The sequence below is a fragment of the Myripristis murdjan genome, chromosome 18 (assembly GCF_902150065.1).
Source record: "Myripristis murdjan chromosome 18, fMyrMur1.1, whole genome shotgun sequence".
Classification (NCBI taxonomy): domain Eukaryota; kingdom Metazoa; phylum Chordata; class Actinopteri; order Holocentriformes; family Holocentridae; genus Myripristis; species Myripristis murdjan.
Window position 1 is genome coordinate 21,054,411 of NC_043997.1, and position 22,079 is coordinate 21,076,489.

Consider the following 22,079-nt stretch of genomic DNA (forward strand, 5'->3'; position numbering starts at 1 on the left):
TCCATGTATGCCTATATATGTTGACATGACCGACTTGAAGAAGGATTGGCTAACTGTAGTATCACATTATGAACAATGTATATAATTAGCAGCAGAAGAATGAATGTGAGTTTGAGTGCATGTGTGTGTGTCTTTCTCACTTGAAGAAAGGCTCAGTGACAGCAGTGTTACAGAAGTAGTCGTTGATGTATGTGGTGAGAAGACGTCTGTCCCAGTCATCGGTGACATGACCTCCATAGTTGACTCCAGCGATAAGGTACTTCAGTGCGTCCCAGGGAATCTCCTCGTATTCATCCAGGTAAAGCCTAAGCAGACTCTCACTCACCTATTGAAGAGAGATTGGTGGCATCAAGAAGAGGATCTTAACAGGTTTCAGCAAATGGCTTTGAAATGGAAGAGAATGCGCCAAGGGCAAGTGAAAGTGCTTTTCTACAGGCCAAAGAGATAAACAAGAAAGACAGGAAGACATTTCACACAGACCGTAAATGGGATTCAAACCCATGGTGTCATGCTCAAGTCTGCTGAGCCAGCGGGATGCTGTGAGCATGAAGTTTCATGTATTTGGAATTGTGGTTTTCTCGTGGGGACCCACATTTTCAAAACATTCAATTTTCGAGTGCTTCCAAGTTGATTTCACAGGCTATTGTGCAGGCTAATGTAACAAAATTCATTCTGTTTTGGGCACATTTCTACTCAACAAGCAGCTTTTTATTAATGCTACCTTATGGTAAAATGACTCTCGGACACTCTGGACACATAATACAGCAACAAGGACATTAATTTCTCTGGGGAATATGGGGACCCACTTCAGTCTTATTCATTTAAAACTTATGGTCCCATGTCAGCTTGTGAGTTACACTGATTGAAAGGATCAACAATTAGTAGGAAAACCAGGGACAATGACAGACAGTATGAGATGAGTAATTTAAATACTGTCTAGTCCATCATTATGTCTTTATGTTGAAATGTCACTTCCCACTAGTCTCACTGGCGTTCACTCTGACAGGGCATAAAATGGACTTTCTGCTTGAGTTCAGTCTGTATTTGTGATTTAGAATAGATTACTGACTGTGGGAGCAGCAGCTCTACATCACTTTCATTCATGCAATCACCACCATTGTCAATATCGTCCATCTTCAGTGACAAGATGAAGGAAAGATGGACTATGGTCTTTCTCAATAGTTACAGCAGCTCACTGTTTCTGTCAGCATCAGGAGTCAGATCAGGCCCTGACCTCAAAGTCGGAATCGTTGAAGCCATAGACGATGTTCCAGCCCAGCTGCAGGAACTTCTTCCTCTCCAGCAGGATGCTATGGAAGAAGCACAGGGAGAAGAGCAGCTTCCTGTAGAAGACGGGCTGTGAGCAGCGGCTGAACTGAGACTCCGTCACCAGCTGGTACAGACGCTTCATGTTGGCCTTGACACCCTTACAGTGAGACAGGGCAGTGTTAATACCACAAAGGGGGTGAGTGTGTGGGATTGTTTGTGTCTGATGGTATGTATGTGTAGGCAATTATAATCCAATAAACAAGTGTAAATGGTCTACATGCATTTGTTGGCATGAACCCTGTGCAGTTGATAATCAAATGTCTACACATCCTTTCAAAGTTTCTATTTTTGCTTTAGGTTTGAGATGAAAATGCATTAAATTACACTGTGTTCACCTTCATTTGACAGGAATCAATAAAATCAAGGTAAAAGGAAAATGATGCTCATTTCTGAAAATACATTAAAAATGGAAAATTAAAGCCTTAGTTATGTCAGCATGCACATGCTTCAATTAGTACACTCAATATATTTAATGGGTTTTCATTTCCTGCCTCAAGGCCATAAAAGCTAGAGAATCTAAAAGGGATTTTTGGCATCCAATGTGCGTACAGAGGTTAGCATGTAAGTGTGTCTGCATATATGCAATTCTCCGCATGTGTGTGAGTACCTTAGGCGGCTCAGTGGTCATCTTGATGCCAGCCTGGAGGATGGCAATGGGGAAGTCAGGGTGCGGTGAGGAGCTGAGCCACAGTCTGAAGTTTGAGTGGGCCTCCTGTACTTGCAGCTGCTCCACCAGCTTGTCCAGCTCAGGCATCCAGGACAAAGAAAGGTGGCAGTTGGCCAGAAACACCCAGTGACCTGGGGATGGAAAAGGGGCACTTTAGATAAGCTGTTGCTAACTCTTTGTAAAGTAATGTTTAGTTGCACAGGGGTGGCAGGATGGTCATGTGGTTAGGGAGAGCTTCCCAGGTCCAATCAGCCTCCCAACACTTGTGTTCCTTTATTTACGAACATACTTGATCATCTATGTAGAAACCTCGCCTGAATATTAAAAGTCCCACTGTGGTGAAACCATGATTGCGACTGTGAATGCACAGTATTTAAAGGACCACCAATCAGCTTTTCAAACCATATGGTGGCACTAAAGATTTCACAACATATAATCAAAATCCCTTGATTTTCAAATTTGAATTTTTGGTTGACACAGCCACAACATAATGTTTTGCTTCTGTGTCTAACAAAGTTGCCGCAATTCATAACCATGGAACTGATAATTTGTAATATATTGTTAATGTTTCCCCAAAGTCTATTTTCTGGCAGAGAGATCATTTCACTCTGCCCAATTTCAAGAGATTCAAGTCATCAAACCACAACAGTGCTGCTGCTTTTAGGAATAGGAATGACAATGTCTTTATTACGGTGATGGAATACTGGTGAAAACAAAGTTTTAAGTCTTTGAAAGTTCATTTTCATCTCCTAGTGGGATGAGTGGAAACCAGTGACTAGATACAAGGTGGGAAAAATGATATTGGAGTTCTAAAATACAGCTACTTGCTTTGGGAAAAGACTAGCAGAAACTTGAATTATATACATTTGTAGATATAATGCTATGCAAAATCAGTGGCATGGTCGTTTCAGGGTGTCAGCATGTACTGAGAAACTTTGGGAGAGATTGGCAAGTCGCTCTACCAAATGCCGCCAGGTCAAACACAAATTACAAATTAAATATTGTACTTGGCAAACAAAGTGTTTGAAATTTCTAGAAATGAGACGATCTAATCACAAAGAGAGAGAGAGTTTAAAAAAAAAAAAAAAAAAAAAAAAAAAAAAAGGCAGGTGGGTGAGAATGTTGCCAAGAGCAGGGCAGTGGTTAAGAAATGGAGCAAAGTGAGAGAGAGCAAGGATTAAGTAATCGTAATGTGGGTTGGGGTTTAGGTAAGATTTCAACACCAAACCCCCACTAGGTCAACATCCTTTCACAGATGCTGAATAAAAACACAGTTTAGACCATCTGTGTACTAATATTGCAATAAATTTAGCATTTTGTTGGCCTGTTGTGATGTTTTTTTTCCCCCAACAGCCTCTTGCAAGTAATAAGAAATAAGATAAATGACACTAATATACTAGTACCCATGAAGAAAACTAATTGCACTGTTAGACAGTTAGTTGTGTGCCACTTGTACCCAGGCATACCATTATGCATCTAAGGCAGAGAGAAGTGGGGGGCATGGAGGGGTGAAAATTAATCAAAGGGAAGACAATAAAAATCGACTTCCCCAAACAAACAAATTGTTTGATGTATAACGGTGACATTTCCCCAGTTACAGAAAGGCGTGTCTGCAAGGCAACAAACCATAGAAATTGACAGTCAGGCCTCCACTGGTATAATAAATGGCTGCAAATCATGCTGATGAGCATGAAAGAGCAGGGAAAAGGGTGGATCGGCGCTGAGAGAGAAAGATTCATCTGAATACACCAAATCAATCAAATATTCATCAAGTATTTTGTGCACTTTGTCAAGCACAAGTGACACTTGAGCCTCAAAGAAACACTCAAGAAAAAAAAAAAAACACAACAAAACACTGCCAAGCAACAGACCAATTCTAGCACAGAAGACAATGAGCAGGCATAAAGAGAGAGTACAGACGGTGTTGTACCATTCACCACTCCCTCCTCAATCATGCGCCTGGCGTTGGGGGCCTGTCCCTGGCCCAGAGATAGCGCATGGAAGTGCTTGCTCATGCCAGAAGCCTCGGCCAGCTGTATCAGGGCTCCGGTGGGGTCCACCCCAGGAGAGAGAACAAAGATCAGAGGAGTCCTGGTGGTGGAGTCCTCCACAACCTGAGGAGAGGGTGGAGAGAGACAAGTCAGGCAGGGAAAAGAGACAGCGAGAGAGAGGTACAAGATGAGCCAATGTACTGTAACTTGCTTGACACTTGACGCGAACCCCATGACGGGTTTCGTGAGACTGAGGTTTCAAGCGAGCAACAATCAAACGAAATGCAACAGCTCAGATGCATGAAAAATTTGTTTAACTTGAAGTCAATACAGTTGGAAACTTAAACTCAACATAGTAGCAGAGCCACATTGTGGCTTTGCCTTGGTCTCTGGCAGCCATTTTAGTCATCAGAGTCAATCAAAAGAGGGCTTATGGTGGAGTGTGCGTGGGCGAGAGGGCTCAGACTGACAGCCAGAAACAGAGGGAGAGACTAAGAGAGTGAGAGAGAGAGAGAGAGAGGGAGAACAAGAGAGAGGAAGCAACGGGGATTGATGAGAGCTGGGAGCTGACAGCCGACACTCACAGCCTTCATGTCGAGGACGGGCGGCTCCACAAAGCGAGAGCCCAGGTTGTTAATGATGAAGGAGGTGACGCAGAAGGAAACGCGGTCCTGACGCAGCGAGCGCACTATCAGCATCTTTTGGAACTCATCACAGCTGTTCTTCCACTCACCTAGAGAGGGGGATGGGGACATGGGAAGGAAGGAGGAAAGGAAGGAGGAAAGGAGAGAGAGGAGGGGTGACCATGAGAAATTACAGAGAATAAAGGAAGTGTAAAGGGCAGAGAACAAAGACAGTGAGGCAGGTATAAGGATAAAAGTGAAATAGGCAAAAAAAATATGGATTATGTTTTCATTAACAATGTGTAACACCAAAACTTTCGTCAAACTCAGTTAAAATGAGCCATGAAACACAAGGCCCTACATCATTAACTTAGTTAGATAAACACAAGGCTCTCCACTGAGCTAAGGGGAGAAGAAATCTTGGCAGCAGCAAAATCCTCCTGTGATCATATTAATATTGAGCTGAACTTTGTCTAATCTAATTCCCAGAGATGGAAAAAAAAGCAACACAAGTGAGTGACAGATGTACCCACATAAATACACACACACATGCAAACACACTCTGTCTCTATCCAGTGTACCCAGTCATGAATAGAGCCTCAGTAGTCAGAGAAAGCAGAAGAGAAGACACATATTCATCATCAATGGGGATGATATAACAAAGAATATATAAACACAGTGGGACAATTATTTTTTAATCAAAGACAGGCAATATGTAATTGTTCTCAACTGTCACAGTGTCATACTTAAGCCAAAACCTGAAACTTGTCTATTCACTGCAACAAAGGTATGTGATACAGACAAATAAACACATACACACTCACACACAAGCTCTCTGTCACACACCCACGCACCCACCTTTCAGTTCAACTTTATCACTGCAAGTAGAGCAATTATTCTCATAGCAACAGGAACAAGGAGCACAAAAAATGAAAACATAAGAAAACCCTTCAGCAGTACATTCAGACCTGGTAGTGGGGCATTCTCTGGCTCATCGCTGGTGTACCACGCGTGCCAGTCTCTAGGGTACTTTTCAAAAGAGGCCATGATGCCGCTGAAGTTGATTAGCTTGTTCAGTTCTGTGATGTTGTCCCAGTTGGAGTCTGCCAACCATTTGGAACAGGGGTTGGCCATCTGATCCTTCCTATCCAGCACCTAGAGAGGCACACACATCCATCCAGGCAGCCGAGCTGTCCATCCATCAGTGTATCGACCAGCATGTCAATCAATCAGGTAAGCTAGTCTTCTCCCTCAAATATTGTGTACTGCACTAAGCAAAGAAAGGTAGCTATCAACACTATGAGAGACTATGTCCCTACGGCTAAAGCATGGTCTTACTTACTTTGAAAATAAGTAAACAAACAAGCAAGCAAACAAATAAATAAATAAAATTCAGCCAAAAGAGTGAGGGCAGTTGCTCTTTGAGAGGAAATACTCCTATCTACACAGTTCTAAATTTTAATTCACAAAGGAATGCCTTTTGGGGCATGTAGTGTGTTCCAAGCCTTTGAAAAATTAAGTGTGTCTTGTTGGATTATCTCAAATCAAATAAGATGAAAACAAGATGCTTGCGTGTGTTCTGTGTTTTCTCACCAGTCCTCCTCGGAGGAAGAAATTGTATTCGTCCATGTTGAGTTTGCCAGCCACCTCCAGGATCTTGGCGCACATGTGGAAGCTGAAGAGCAGCTTGTGGACCTCAAACAAGCCACGGCAGGTGTACCTGGAGAAGGGATGCATACATACAGATCGCTACAGTATCTCCAGTATCTCCAAAGACCAACTGTATGTGCCCTAAAGACACATGTGTCCTTTCCAAGGAGGTATGCTACAAGGGCATACTGTATTCAGCCTACAGCAGCATTTCCGAAAATACACTGTGTGCTTTGTAGCTCTAAGGGCACATTACATGTTCCTGAGATCAAAGGACATAGGCTGTTTCCTAGCTCTAAGGTTACATCCTAGACTCCTTAATTCCACATGACTTATGCTCTCTATCTCCCCAGGGAACATCTCATGAGTCTTTGCTCAAGGACGCATCCTTTCATAGAACCAAGGGCACCTGATATGCTTCAGTATACAGTGCACTTTTGAGCTAACTTGAATAAGCTTTTAGTCCCAGAAACATTGGGCAGCTGTTGTTGCTAATCTTATCCAGACTAAACCAACCTGAATCAACCAAACTCAATCAACCTGACCAAAACCAAACTAACCCAAGCAACATAACTCAATCCACTCAAACCCAATGGTTAATTAAAAAATCAATTGGTGATTATTTTGACAGATATTGCAAAATGATCCAAGATTTTAGCGGATATTTTATTTACAGAAAAAAAAACTATCAAATTGATGATGATGTGATTTTTGCTGTGGTCTGTATAAAAAAAAAAAAAACAGGTCTTCCATCTGGAGAATATGATTTTTAGAACAGGGTATCTCTGTGGCACCACAGTAATCATTTATGATGGTATTTTGTCACACATTTTATCTGTGTCAAAAACTTTACAGCTTCCTGTGTGTTGAATATTTCAATTGGCCATATTGCAATTTCAACAATATCTTGATTAATTGTTCAACCCTAACCCAAACATATCCAAACCTAACCAAAGAAAGTTCTGTATACCATTAAGCCAAATTTTGGGTTCATTATGAATTGGTAGTGATGTGACACTTGAGACTTAGACTTGCTATATGAAGACAGCCTTTGCATTCATCTTACCTGTACACAGCATATGTGTGGTAGTTGTTGAGGTTGGCAATCCTCTCCTCCAGCTTGTGGCAGCGCTGGCTCTTCTCCATGCTGAGGCTGAACAGGTCAATGTAGGCATCGAGAGAGAACTGGTACATGGGGTCAATATGGCTCATGTCATTAAGGACAAAGAAGAGGATGGAGGCTCGCTGGGCACATGGGCGGTAGGCCTATTAGGGGAAAACACATTCAGAGTTATATATAGATATATATATAGTGACACACATGCAGAGGGACACCCACAGGCATTGCTGCTTATCGTGTGTATTCAGTGATAAAATTCCACAAACTCAAAGAACCAACAACAAAACCACTGGCACAGTGATGAAGATGTGCAACGTCCTCAACTCGTGAATACAAAACAAAGATTCAAAAGAGTATGACTATTTAACACAACTGGGTACTGTAACAGTGCTCTGTGTAGGAGGTGAAGAGCATAGCCAGAGACAAATTTCCACTGCAGCAAAGCTGACGGATGGACCAAAAGGAACCCTATTTTACCCTATAAATTTTTAATTTCTAGATCCTCCAAACTATTAGCTGCTTCCGTTTTGTTCTAATTCTTGCCCTGTTTTGCCCTCTACCTTTCTTTCTCTCCCCTCACTCTACCTCTCCTAACATTTCTGTCTAACTTTTAGAATGACACTGAGTTTGTTCTAAGTCAGCTTATTCTTAAATTATGGTAAAAGCGTGAACCCTGCCATTCTGAACTTGAACCCGTTTCCTCTTTAGTAAGCTGAGTCTTCATTTGTCCTTCATTTGTTTTCCTTTTTAGGCATTTAGTAAATGCCTTGATCTGCAGCCTCTGCCACCATTTGCCTATTTATTGTGTTACTGTTTCCAATTCTTTTTCAGCTCTATCCTTCCTCTTTTTCTTTGTCCTGAACTCTCAATCTATCTTTCCACTGCCCTTGGCACCCTTCTTCATCTTCAGTCCCTCTCCCTCCCTTTCCGTCCCTCTTTTTTTGCCCACCTTCCACCCTATGCCTCCCTCCTCCCCTCGCTGAACACCTACCCTGCCCCCTCCTAAATCCCCATCCCTGCTCCTGACCTCTCTGGCGGCGTCGATCTTGATCTCAGTGTGTTCGCTGCTCTCCAGCTGTTCTGAAACCTCAGTGGCTGTCACTTTGGACGTCTGCAGGGTGTTCACCAGCTGCACATCATCCAGCAGTGAGCCTGTAGCCTCATTCAGCAGCCTGGTGGGGTGGACACACACATATACACACACACAAAACATACCCAATAAGACATCAGGAAATCAAAGATGTCGGAAAGTATTGTCACCCCAAGCTACCTGCTACCACACACAAAAGACCAAGACAAATCACAAATATGCCAAAGAGACGATCGTTTACAGCAGAGGACCAGTAGTAACAACAATGACAATAATAATAAATCATAATAAACTGTCCAGACTTGGATACTGATTTTAACAGGGACAATCAGAGCCAATAATCAACTGGCCTCCTATAACCCCAATCACCCACTGAATTTATCTGATCCCTTGAAAATTACACCTCATACGGGTGATCAGTGATACCTTGTTCACCTTGACTCCCCTGGAAGCTACTGGTATATTTTATCATAAGTTTTGAGAATGCCCTCTTTTAGCCCAATTCTGAGTCGACACTGCTTCTAAAATAACTTGTTCCAGTAACTGCACCTTAGGCTTGGGCTGACTGACGATTAAAACGTCAGTTGACGATGGACAGAATGCATCACGATTGCTAGTTTAGCTGCTGTTGCTGTACAATGCTGCTGTACAAACCATGACGCAAGCCTACTACACCTACAACTATGCCTGTCTTGAGTCTGTGTTTTATCTCATTGCTTAACATTCCTAAGTGCTAAAAATGTATTGTGCTCTCTGATTTAATAAGAGGAAAGAAAAGGATTGCCATCCACTGGAAACAATCACACTCTCTTACTATCAGTTGATGGGTTCTCACCTTTCTTAATGTCATTTATTTGGAATTATCAGCAGCTCATATTAATGGAGGGAACAAGACCACCCTGAATTTATGGTTTTCATCAACTGACACATTAAAAATCTGTTCTAATCCTTTTGTAATGCTTTTCATTTTTGTATACATGTATACATGCAGTCTCTCCATATTGGCTTTACTGTTTTGCGTGGATTATGTCATTTATTGTGTTCTAATATCCCAACAGGTCAGGGACGGAGAGTGAAGTTGAAGGCGAATATGTGGAAACTGTCATTTGTGGAAACTGTGTAAAACATAAAACATTTAATCACAAAAAAATCCTAAAAATACTTCTGCAACTACTACCAACAATACACTACCACTATTATTTCTCTGATTATTACTTTGATTATTACTTGTACTGTTACTACTACTACTAAAACTAATACTATGGCAAATGGTTTTGCAAGTACTAACACTGAAATGACTATTAATCCTGATAATAAACTGCTGCTATATTTGTGGTGATGAGAGGAAATATGGTTAACAAAGTGAAAGGATGTGGTGCCGTGCAGACAGTCAGCTGAACAACCTGAGGATCTGATCCTCCAGTTCCTGCAGCTTCCTCTTGCCAGAGGCAATGTTGATCACCAGAGAGTCCTTCTGTTCCTCCAGCTCTGGACGCTCCTTACGCACCACAATACCTAGCAGCTGGGCCTCCAGACCCTGCATGTACACACACACAGCTCAATAGGCAGAGACATTGATTAAGCATATACTGTTACCTATAAATGCACAGGGATAAGAACAAACCAATACAGATGTACACAATACTACACACACACACACACACACACACACACACACACACACACACACACACACACCTGCTCCTTGACAGTGAAGTTGACTATGGTTGTCTTGGTGGAAATCTCAGGGGTGTAGTGGGGGTTGGACAGCTTGGTGGTGATGTAGAAACGAAAGTCTGGACTGTACTCCACTTCTTTATCCCCCAGCTTCAACATCAGCCTGCCGCCTGGAGGACACACACATGTACACACATAAATGCACACACAGGCATACATGTGCCATAGATGTAGGCATCCACACACAGGCAGTTAAAGATTCATTACAGAACATTTTAACATTCTGTATTTCATTCTGTGTTTGTGTGTGTGTGTGTGTGTGTGTGTGTGTGTGTGTGTGTGTATGTCTGACCAATGCGTGTAAGGGATTTGTTGAGGACTGGGGCGAGTGAGGGGTCGAGTTCCTCCTTGACGTTCTGCAGTAGAACTGGATTCCCAAACTGGACAGCGTTCTCCAGAACCCGCAGGAATTCAGGCATCTGAAGGTCTATCACCTTCAGACCCTACACACAAACACACAAACACACACACACACACACACACACACACAAACATACACACAAACACACACACATCGATGAACAAGGCAGACAGAGATAGAGCAAATGAATGAGTTGGATGAGTCACAAGTGGGCAGAGGAAAGCACAGAGAGAGCAAACCTAGAAAAAAGGAGAGCAAGAGAGAAGAGAGGGTGATTGGGAAGAAAATAGAGTCAAAAGAATCAGAGTATTCGACTATTAGATGAACACGTCCCTCTGAAACAGTGTAGCTGCAATCTCTAACTGCCACGACCCAATTGTCCCTAAATGTCACACTGAGGCTACATTGTGCACAGGCAGCCAAATGAAGTGGGGGCAATGAGGCAGAGCAAAGACCTGGGGAGAGAGAGGGAGGGAGAGGGAGAAAGAGAGGGAGAGAGACAGAGAGAGAGAGAGAGAGAGAGAGAGAGAGAAAGAGAGAGAGGGAGAGAAAGGTCAGAGAGACCAAAGAGGGAGAAGCTCGCTAGCAGGGAAGAAACTGACCAGAGATGAGAGAGCAGAGAGGTCCTGTGGAGACAGAGGTGAAAATTGGCTGTTTTAAGAGGAAGGAAGAGGAGGAGGAAGAAGACGAGGAGGAGGAGAGCGACAGTGACCCAAAGATAGGGATGGAAAAACAGTCAGGTCTGTTAATCCCTTTCCGCTTCCTCCTATCCTCCTCCTCTGACTTTCTTTTTAATGGTAAATAAAGCCTTGCTGCCGTTCTCTTTCACTGAGACTTAGGTGTCAGTATAGACTGGAATTTAAAGAATCCACAGCTCTTAAGAGTGACTGTTCCGACAGAATGTGACCCAGCCAAAGGGAAAATACTCAGAAATGTCACATGGAACACATGGACACATGAGAAGAACCAGGTAAAGAAAGAAAAGGAAAAGAGGAGTTCAGTAGTGCAAGAAAAAAACAGAAAGGACATATTAACTCCTGTAAATTTCCTCTGTGGCTTTGCCTGGCTTTCCACAACAAGCAGCTAATCTTATCTGATATTCGGTCAAACTGAATGCCCTAAAATGTCAAGGCCCTGCCACACACATGACCATAATGCACTTCATTGCAATGCCTCTGTAGATAGTAGCACAAGATAGCCTGCTTCCATTTACCTCCTTCCGGGTGCTGAGGCCTGCACATGGGTTTTTGTATACAGAACATACAAGGCAAACTGGGGCTGGTAATACAGAAAAGCAAAAGTGAATGAGTCCCACCTTTTGCCTAACAGCAAACAGACACCCAGAAAAGTGATAATAGGATAAGCAGAGTGTTAAAATGCAAGGGTTAAACAAGGCCAGACAATACTTATTGACTATTTAGGGTACTTACATTTCTCTTAAACTGTTATGATTGTTAGGGTTAGGATTCTTTTGTTGTTAACACTTTGAGCTTGAACTTTGATAGCTACCATCAAAAGCAATGGACGGAAATTACATGAACTGTATACACAGAACATTGCCATAATCACAGTGATGGATTTGCAAACATGATTGCTTTGCATTGTTTTCGATGAAAACTAACAAAACTCCCTGCTTATCTATGCAGAAAAAAATGTAAAAAAGACAGTATTTTTATTCCAACATTTTCAAGGCGATACTTTGATGTTTCTAATTATTTCACAGGTGTCATTGTCTTACTCTCTTCATCTCCATATTCTTGATCCACTTCAGAGCTTGGCCTTGAGGGTCCACCATCAGCGGCCATCTTGAAATGACAGCCACAAGTCAAGCTAAATTCTATTTACATCTTCTTGAGTGTAATTCATGCATAAATGAGCTTTACACAAAACAATAACAGTAAAACATACACAAAAGTAGTGCAATCCTATCCATAAACATACATATCAGGTAGAGCAAATATACATATTCACTTTGCAGAGATTGAAAAAAATTTAAGCTAAATGACATACCACACTGTACAACACACGATATTTGCTTCACAATTAGCCTACTGTTTGGTACACTTCTACATCAGTGAGAGCAATTCAACAGTACAGCAGAATATTCAAAACTCTGAATGCAAGGCTGCACCGCTGTTCACTTCACTGATGGCTCTTTGACTGCTTTCTGTCAACAACAAATACAAGAAAGGCCAAATTCACCCAAAGATCAACCCTGGAGGCTGTTTGCATAATCTTAGAGTGCCTCAGCCTTGGTGTGCTTATTGGATGCAGCTAATCTTAGTCAATAAACTCTGTAACAGCAGATACACCGTTGTGTGTGTGTGTGTGTTTGTGTTCTGACCTGTTGCCACGGGTGACGATGACTCCATTCTCAGTGGAGAATGCATCTGAGGGTAGGCCCTGGATGTTCCAGTCCCGCACTGTTGTGGGCTTGGACAGGAATACTGAAAAACTGAACCCTGGGGAACATGGCACCTCCAGGTTTCTCACCTGAGGAGAGACAGAGGAAGGATGAGAATGGGTTAACACTTTACCTCCCACAACCCTCATATTCCAAGAAATAACTACTCCATCTACTCAGGTCAACATTTTGCTGCTAACAAATTCTACATCTGTTAAGTTATTATAGGGCATACAAATGTGATCTATCCAAAAGCTGGATTTGATGATTACAATTCACAACCCTGTGAAACATGATAGATACATGCACAATTACAGCACATTTTCAGTGTGTTATTAGCTAGCTACATTGTAAAGTGCATTTCAAGAAGATCTTTTGGCTTTATTAGATTTAGAAACAACCCAGAGAAAAGAACAAATGAGAGTACAGGCACACAGTGAGCACATTATCATTCTTAATAAAAGGATATGTGCGTGTGTGTGTCACCTCTTTCATCCAGATGGTTACCAGCTCATCTCTGTAGTTGGAGAGGAAAGGTCCCATGTAGGAGAGGAAGGAGGCTGCTAGCAAGCAGTCTCCCACAAGGAAGCCCATGTTCTCCTCCAGACCCTGGAGGAGAACATGGAGAACATTTTTTTAAAGCTATGTATTTAATCTTTATTAAACCAGGAAAGGCTCAGTGAGATTGAAAAGCTCTTTTACTTGACAAACAAGGTATAATTTAACAATCTACAATAAGACTCACAATAAGATACAGATTCATAAAATACCAAAAATCTTCATTTGTAATCGTCACAAGTCATCAACATCAGGGATCATACTGAGGAAATATGAATCAGTCAAAACATCTGCAGCCAGAAATGCCTGCCTCCAAATCATTAACAATTACCAAAAATGTAATGAGACCCATTCCCGAAGATTGAGCTCATTTTGCAACAAATCCCAAGCAGAGGGAGCAGCATGCCGAAATGCCCTTTTTCGAAGTTCAGGACAGCCTTTGGGTCTCTCTGTCTCTGTCTCTGTCTGTGTATGTGTGTGTGTGTGTGTGTGTGTGTGACCTACAGCCACTGTCTCCTCCCAGCGGACCCTCTCTCCAGCCAGTCCAGACACCAGTTTGTCGGCTCGGTCCAGTTTGACCTCCATGTCCTCTGACTTCCTCCTCAAACTCTCCTTCATGGCCAGCTTTTCATCATACTGCTTCTTCAGCTGGTCCAGCTTCTCCCCTACCTGCAGACACACAGGCACACAGACACACACACACACACACACACCACCAGCATCTTCAAATACATTTGACCTTTATATTGCCATTTTCCATAGTTTGACTCCCCCTCAATTTCATCCACATATACAAACAGTGTTGGCGAAACAGGCCAGAAATAGGCCAAATCATTCTGATTTGCATGAAAGCACCAAAATTAGCATACATGTACAGTCTGATGCCCTGAATATTTTCATAACTGGAGCCACTGCAAAAATGGTACTGTGTCCACGATGGCTATTTTCCTTTATGCCACTGCCAACAAATGGGGATTCCTGTAAATCCTCTGAACTGACCATGACAGGATAGAAAAAATATGCTCATATCAGTGTTTGGATGGGTAGGGAATACTACAGTGCTAAGGAATTTGTAAACTGTTCACATCTTTTTCTATTCCTTCATTCTATCCTATCCTATCCTGTCTGATAAAAAATGGCCACTCAAATCATGTTTGCAATGGCTCTAAATCTTAAAATGTTCGCAGCACTGACCAGTAAATGCGTACCAGTGTTGGCGCTTTGATGCCAATCTGAATCATTTGTGTGCAGCGCCTGGTCTAACAGTATATACTGTGCAGCTTGCATCCCCATCCCAATATGCTGATATCCTTCCAGTTAGTGTCTAAATATCTATCAGGCCGGTTGCCAGCAGCGCCAGGCTCCATACCTCTCGTAGTTTGTTCTGGGCCTCAGCCAGCGCGGCCTGCTTCTCTGCCAGCTGAGCCATGGCACCGTGCAGCCGGGCCCGCTTCGGCTCCACCACCCTGTAGATACGCCCATAAACCTGGGGGAACACAGTTTACACACCAATGGAATGAGGTTAGTAGTGTCTGCATAAGTATGAGCGTGGCTATGTGTGGAGAGGAGAGTGGATGGGGGGAATTCACCATTTATGTGCTTAATAAAGCATAGAAGTTAGTTTGTGTGTGAGAGAGAGTGTGAGGGGGGGAATGAGAGATTTTCCCTGTTTCTATGCTTAATAAAGCATACAGGTTATTGCTTATGTGTGTGTGTGTGTGTGTGTGTGTGTGTGTGTGTGTGTGTGTGTGTGTGGGAGCGAGAGTAAGTGAAATCTCCTCATTTGTGTGCTTAATATAGCATGCAGCTCATTGTGGGGTTGTATATGTGTATTGTGCCAAAATTAGAAGAGGACTCTGCATGCGTTATATGTACACAATAGGGCTACATACATTCTGTGAGCATGTGGATGGATGCCAAACGATATTCATGTCTATGAATGTGTATGTGGAGATATGTATCCAGTGGGTGCTGTCTAACCTCCATGGCTCTGACCCACATGCACAGGGATTTTGCGGCCAGTGAGACTCTGCCGATGATCTCAGGCTGGAAGTCTACCTGGCTGCAGTACTGGCTGATCTTCCTCAGCACGCGGTCCGATATGTTGTCCTTGTCAAAGTGGACCAGTGTTTTGATGAAGTTGGCCTCGCCTGCCGGCAAAACGTCAAGGGCACACAAGTCAGGCAGCGATGGGAACACCCCTCCCCTGTTCACCTCCTTTCTAACTCATGATTTGATTAATTTCCCAAGTTGAGTCGCTCTCATTTGGAGAGAAATTTATTTCTGTTATGTGACCTTTCTTTCTCTCCCTAAATCTCCCTACCTCTGCGTGTGTTGCCTATTTTTACCACCGCTCTATTGTCACAGTATTGTGATCATCAAGAGGAAAATTCAGGTCAGTTGGTTGGGTAAGACATTTTGTACCTCATTTCTGTGCACAAGCAAAATTCAACACAACAGCACAAATCATATCTGTTCTTTAGTGAGCAGTATCTAATTAAAAGGAAGTGAGAGTGAGGTTATTGTATTTTACCATGAGCCCTGACATTTTAGCTTTTAATTTTCACCTGACACAATCCTCTTTACAAAATGTAAAAATAACTCCATATACAAATAGAGTAGAGAAGCAAGGAAAATGCAGGGAACATTTTTAATATTTCAAGACCATGCATGACAATCATGTACAAGTAGGGTTCTCACACAAAATAATGTATGAGATGTTCAATGTTCATGTTTAGGTGTGAAGGAAATGAAAATATGATCACTTAAATGATAACTGAAAAGTCATAATCGCTTAAAGGGTAGTTCTGTTTCAATATCCAGAGCCATTTTGTTATCTTTTTTGAGCTCACGTTGACTGATTTTGAAAATTTTGTCACTGTATAGCTCTCAGTTTGTGAGGAGTGCAGCTCTCCAGAAAAATCCAACAGGGCTCTGAGAAACTGAAACAACCAAATCCAAAAGCAACCGATCTTTACAGCCCAATAACTCTCATTGGAAAGATTCTTTGATGTCTTCATAAAAGTCTGGCAAATAATCAGCTATTTTATCATGAGCGAGAGCAAGCTGGCAGCTTGAAAGTTCAAGTAATCTGAGAGCCGTTTAGAGCCAGACTGTAGACAACACTGCCATGCCCCCTCATGCATGGATGAAGACTGGCAGCCAGCAGAGAACACAAGGAAGTGTGTGAGCAATGCCAAAAAGTATCAAATGAACTGTTACAACTGAAATGTGTGATAACTGTTCAGTCAGTGATATTTAAAGACATGTAACTAGTGGGTATTCAAAGCTGAAAGGGTGTTTTAATTGCCTGTGTTTTTAATCTGCTTTTCTGTTTGAATTTACTTTGGCTGCATTGGATTCTACTGGAAAGAGGCACGCGCAACCTGAGAGGTATGTGGAGCTCTGTGGAGAAGTAAGTGATGCAAGTTTGATCAGAATCAGTCTGCATGAAAACAAGGCCAGGCTGCAAATACCCACATAGATATAGATATAGACATAGATAACGTATACATTGACACTGGTGTTAATAGGAGGATTCAATACAGTATATGGTGTATATTTTCCCCTTCTTTCCAGCAGCATCCTTCCAGTGTTTTTGCATCCATGTGTTGTGGGACTGTATAGAATTTGTACTTGTCTGGTTTTACTCCATTCATTCATGTAGTGCCTCAGTTCTCCTATTTTCTCTCTGTTTCGCTGCCACATTCCCAATCCCCTCTCTGTCAAGCCCAAATGGCTCTGTCTCTCTCCATCTCTCCTTCCAATTTCCTCCCCTCATCCATCCCGCTATCCTGCCCCCCTGCTGTCTCTCACCCAGCTGCCTCTTGGCCTCAGCCCAGGTGGGCTCCTTGCCCTGGAGGATCATGACAGCCTGCATTACTGTCTCCACCAGCGCTGGGGGACGGCCGTATGACTTGATCTCCGTCATGTCCTTTTTATTCAGAGACTCCAGAGCCTATGAACAAGACAGGAAGGGATGGAGAAAACAGGGAAGGAGGAGGGAAGGAAGGGGCAAAGCCACTTGCTTAGTCACATTTTGTTCAACAAATGTAGACAGGCAGAGAGCGCACAAAGTCGGATGACAAGGCAGATGCACGACCACAAAGCAGAGCTAGAAAAGTCAAAAATACAGCAAGCATCGGGGATCATCACTCATCAAACACTTAGGGCCCTATCTTGCGCCAGACTCCCTAAACCCGCTATTTGCGGATTTAGGATTTAGGAAGAGGCGTTCCCCCGTAAAAGTTGCTATCTTGTGCACCTCCCGCTATCCGCAAAACACCTGCACTACCCGCTATATTATGCATAGGCGTGTTTTGGGCGTTAAGCCAGTTAAACCAATCAGTATGCCAGGTGCCATTGCCTTTAAGGGCAGGATGCACTATCCTAAATCCTAAATCCTAAACCCGCGATGGAGAGAGGGAGGTAGATTTTCTCAGGGCTTCTACTGAGGCTAAAGCAAGTTGGCTTTATATACATATTATATATTATATTATAGGCGAGTTAATTCGAGAGGTGGAGCCACATGTGTCCAAGTGGACGTATCACAAGGTTGTACTGATTGAGTAAAATCCCCGGGTCACACCACACACACACAAGAGGCAGAGGTGGAACTATGTGTAAACTAATTTATTGTCAAGGTAGATTGGGCAAATAAAATATTAAAAATAAAAATATAGCACAGCTGCTGGCTTATGATAAAACAATAAAACGTGCTGGCGTAAGTGTCCAATTAAAACAGTCTTTCCTCTAAACAGTCTATATGAGTAATATACTCAGTCCATTCCGGCGGCGTCCCGGTATCAGTCCGACCGTGTGCGTGGCGAGGCTCCGTCAGGGCGCGCATTGAAGCGCGCTCTCGTAACAGCCCAAACTTTAGGGATAGCGGATAGCGGGTGGTCCTGACCACCCGCTATCCGCTATCCCTAAAGTGTGTGCGCAAGATAGCAACTTTAGGGATAGCGCATGAAACACGCCCACGGACACACCTCCAGGCGCAAATGACGGAGTCGGCATAACGGATAGCGGGTAGCGGGTGGCGCAAGATACCGTTTAGGGATAGTGGAAGTTCCTAAATCCGCAATTTGCGGGTAGCGGGTAGTGGCAGCGGATAGCGGGTGGCACAAGATAGGGCCCTTAATGTCACTGCAATTAGTTGACCATGGACACAGTAATGAACAAACTGCATATGTACAGTCAGACAAAAAAAACATCCAAAGACAGAATAGCATGCAGACTAAGGACAGAAAACATGAAAGACAGTGGTGGAGACAGAGATCCACCTTCATGGCCTCCTCCAGGGCTGGCAGGGCTTCATCCAGGTCTCTCTGGGCATTCTCAGCCATCTCTTTGCACTTTACTTCCTCGGCCCCAATCTTCTCACTGTGAGCACTCACCGCCTGGATTACAAACACATATAGATCCATCATTATTTGATCACTATAGAGTAGATATGTGATCTCATTAGCTTCAAGAAACTGGTGATTTGAGAGCTCAACCTCAAATTACCGGGAGTAATTTGGGTTCAAAATACAGTGTTTACAGCCCTATTCTCCTGAAGGCGTACCTTCTGCTGCTCGTCAGCCTCTCTTTTCTGCTGGACGATGATGACCAAGTACTCATCACACTGCTTCTGGAACGTGGCCACCTGCTTCTTGGCCTCCTCCAGCTCCACAGACATGCCCTCCACCTTCTCCCGCGTGTCGTCGATCTTGAACAGACCATTACGCAGCTTGCTCACCTGCTCCCCCAGTTCATTGCGCTTTTCTGCCAGCAGCCTGGGCGGGGGAAACACACACACGCACACACTTTTAGACACATTTAGACACATTCACACAATCAGAGAAGTGACAGAGTGATTATAATACAGACAGGTGTGAGAGCTGAATGGAGTCAGACAGAGCCATTCATCCAGACAGGAAGGTTGGTGAAAGTCAGACAGGTGGCCTCTGAACACAGACTTGAGAGGAAAGTCAAACAGATAATGGAATAAAGAAGAGACAGAGACAGAGAGACAGGGAGAGAGAGACAAGAAAGAGAGAAAGGGAGGGAGAAAAAGAGAGAGTATATCATATTTTTTCCCACTCTATTTATCTCTATGTTTGAGAAAAATGGTTTTTGTTATTTGTTGACGAAAACCACGCACACCTGAAGTGTGGGTGTTTTTCATCATCAGCTGTAAGCTCTTGTCTATGCTTTGATATAATATCTGACAAGAGGGAATAGGAAACCCCCAGATTTATTGTGAGTCATCTCAAAATCATGCCCAAATAGCACTCCGGTGTTATGCACAGTTCTGATTTGCACAGCTGGGAAAATCAATACCTGTGTCTCCACTGCCCTCAAACACACAGTCCACCTAAAAATGTAAAGCTGCCTCTCTAATCTCCCATTCTTGAGAAGTTTGCTGTCCTCAAGCTAAGTTGGGTGGAACATTCTCAGAAAAGAAACAAGTATCGATTTATATCAGATTCCTGCATCTCATGTTGGAAATAATCTGAGGACATTGGATATCTTCCTTAGTATTATTTTCTTGTACTTACGATCTAACAAAAATGTTCATATATTATAACACTTATAAACAAGTGGACCTCAAATTCAAGGCTTCAAAAGTTAGACTCCAGCACACATTTGCAAACAAGCTGCAGACAGATTTTGGTTAACAATTAATTTTGTCTCACTGCCTTTCTGCAGTTCATCTGGCCTGCAATACAAATTTTGCCACTTCTCTCACATTACATGCTAATGCAAACTCCCCAATTTGCATTTAGTCTTCTCTAATCCTGTGTCGCAGTGAAAGTTGCTGGCAAACTAAAGAGTATTTAACATTTAGTATGTACAGTTGCTGTTCTCAATTACTGTTCTCTTTAATTAATGTTTAGTTAAAGCCACTTTTATATATTTAAATGAACCAAAAGACTGGCTCAGTGCACACATTTGAGTAACTCTACCATGATCATACTTTGAATTCAAAACCGTAAAAATGTATTTGTTTTGATTGATTTCACAAGTCAAGTGGAAATTAAGGTGGCAAGAGAGGTTCTTAGTGTTTATATGTGTGTGCATATGTGTGGATATGTGTGTGTGTTCCCCTCATAGTGTACGACCAATTCTGCCTATCTTACCTGTAAACTGCTTGTGGGCGTGCAATTAACTGAGAAGCAATTAAAAAATTTGCTTAAAATCTTAGATAAACAGTCAACCTTATAATTATTCAATACCCTTAAAGGATGCCTTGTTTTCCATCAGTTGATACAAGTCTCTTTCTTGCATTCATTAAAATGAAGAGAGCAGATGGCACAAGAGAATGAAATGAAGTGCATTTACAAAAACATATTAAGCTGATATGCAGAAATTCAAAAAGAGAAACAAAACAAAAACAAAATGAAGAATAAATGACAACCACCAAATTACCTTAAAAAATCAATGTGACCCAACTGGTGGTGCCATGAGGAAAAATTAGAGGGTTAGGATTAAAAAAAAAGGAGAGAGGGAGAATGGTCGGCGGTGCTTACTTCTTGTATCCAGACACCAGCTCCAGGTAGTTAGTCGGGGTCACGTAGTTGTTTCTCTTCAGCTCCACCTTCATCCTCTGAGAGAACTGAGCCACCGACTGGTGCATGGTCACAAAGATACTGGCCACCTTCGTCTGGATCTAGGTAATTAAGCATTATATGTAAAATTGTTCATCTAATACCTCTACATTGGTAATGCAACTTCAGGAGGCAGCTTTTTTATATCTGTTTGCTGACATGAATGTCAGCATCATTCAGAATTCATTAATTCAAAATCTACCCGACATGTTCCATGTTCTATGAAGATATTATTGAGAATAAATACTCTATAACCATTATATGAATTGTAATTTTAATTCACATTTTATCTGAGAGTGAATTGAAAATGAAATTACTACATCTTTGGCAACCAAACCTGCTTTTACAAGTTTTCTTTTTAAAGAGTGAATAATAAATTATGGCAAGCCATTATTTTAAACATATAAATACAAAGCTTTTGCTATGTGACATTAGAGGAAAATTGAAGCAACGTCAGGCTCCTAGAAAATGGCTATAAAACCTAATGTGAAATGAGGTCTGGTCGAGAGGCTTGTAAATGCAATTAAAGCCAGGTCATGTTCAGTGGGCACGAAAATGAAAGCCTCCTGATGTGGAAAACTGAAAAAAAGCTCTCTGTGCCTATTGGGCAGGTTCAGGTTAGTGCCTTCATTCCAGACAGCTTCCCTTTCCTCGCTCTCTCTACCATTCAAAGGCTGCTGCACTCATACACCACCTAGCCTTGGGGCTTTGATGGGCCAGATGCATTTCATAGGGCCCTTAAAAGCCCCAACACACCAGATGAAGGATGAGGGGACTCCAATCATGCTGAGGCCAGAACCACAGGCCAGTGAAACCTTATAACACCACAATCAGATGAACTTACCTACGTTATGAATTTAAGGAGAGGTGGATATACAGATACTGTAGGTGTGTGCATGTGCAAGAATGCAGCATACTGTTAAACAGGTCTCACTTTAATGACAATTAACAGTC

General features: G+C 42.5%; 1 protein-coding gene across 1 annotated transcript in view; it reads right to left on the bottom strand.

Annotated features, from left to right (window-relative positions):
• The window catches only part of dnah2 (dynein, axonemal, heavy chain 2), a 189,985-nt gene that overhangs the window by 13,339 nt on the left and 154,567 nt on the right, over positions 1 to 22,079 (bottom strand). The window contains exons 59-80 of the mRNA XM_030075754.1: positions 21,048 to 21,187; positions 19,100 to 19,310; positions 18,816 to 18,932; positions 17,347 to 17,488; positions 15,511 to 15,680; positions 14,900 to 15,016; positions 14,035 to 14,199; positions 13,459 to 13,581; positions 12,913 to 13,061; positions 12,307 to 12,373; positions 10,500 to 10,650; positions 10,169 to 10,317; positions 9,874 to 10,007; positions 8,408 to 8,552; positions 7,327 to 7,526; positions 6,204 to 6,330; positions 5,579 to 5,765; positions 4,572 to 4,720; positions 3,927 to 4,110; positions 1,937 to 2,127; positions 1,235 to 1,426; positions 141 to 325 (exon numbers count right to left, since the gene is read on the bottom strand). Of these exons, the coding sequence (XP_029931614.1) occupies positions 141 to 325; positions 1,235 to 1,426; positions 1,937 to 2,127; positions 3,927 to 4,110; positions 4,572 to 4,720; positions 5,579 to 5,765; positions 6,204 to 6,330; positions 7,327 to 7,526; positions 8,408 to 8,552; positions 9,874 to 10,007; positions 10,169 to 10,317; positions 10,500 to 10,650; positions 12,307 to 12,373; positions 12,913 to 13,061; positions 13,459 to 13,581; positions 14,035 to 14,199; positions 14,900 to 15,016; positions 15,511 to 15,680; positions 17,347 to 17,488; positions 18,816 to 18,932; positions 19,100 to 19,310; positions 21,048 to 21,187 (3,395 nt within the window). The remainder of the gene's footprint in view (positions 1 to 140; positions 326 to 1,234; positions 1,427 to 1,936; positions 2,128 to 3,926; positions 4,111 to 4,571; positions 4,721 to 5,578; positions 5,766 to 6,203; positions 6,331 to 7,326; positions 7,527 to 8,407; positions 8,553 to 9,873; positions 10,008 to 10,168; positions 10,318 to 10,499; positions 10,651 to 12,306; positions 12,374 to 12,912; positions 13,062 to 13,458; positions 13,582 to 14,034; positions 14,200 to 14,899; positions 15,017 to 15,510; positions 15,681 to 17,346; positions 17,489 to 18,815; positions 18,933 to 19,099; positions 19,311 to 21,047; positions 21,188 to 22,079) is intronic.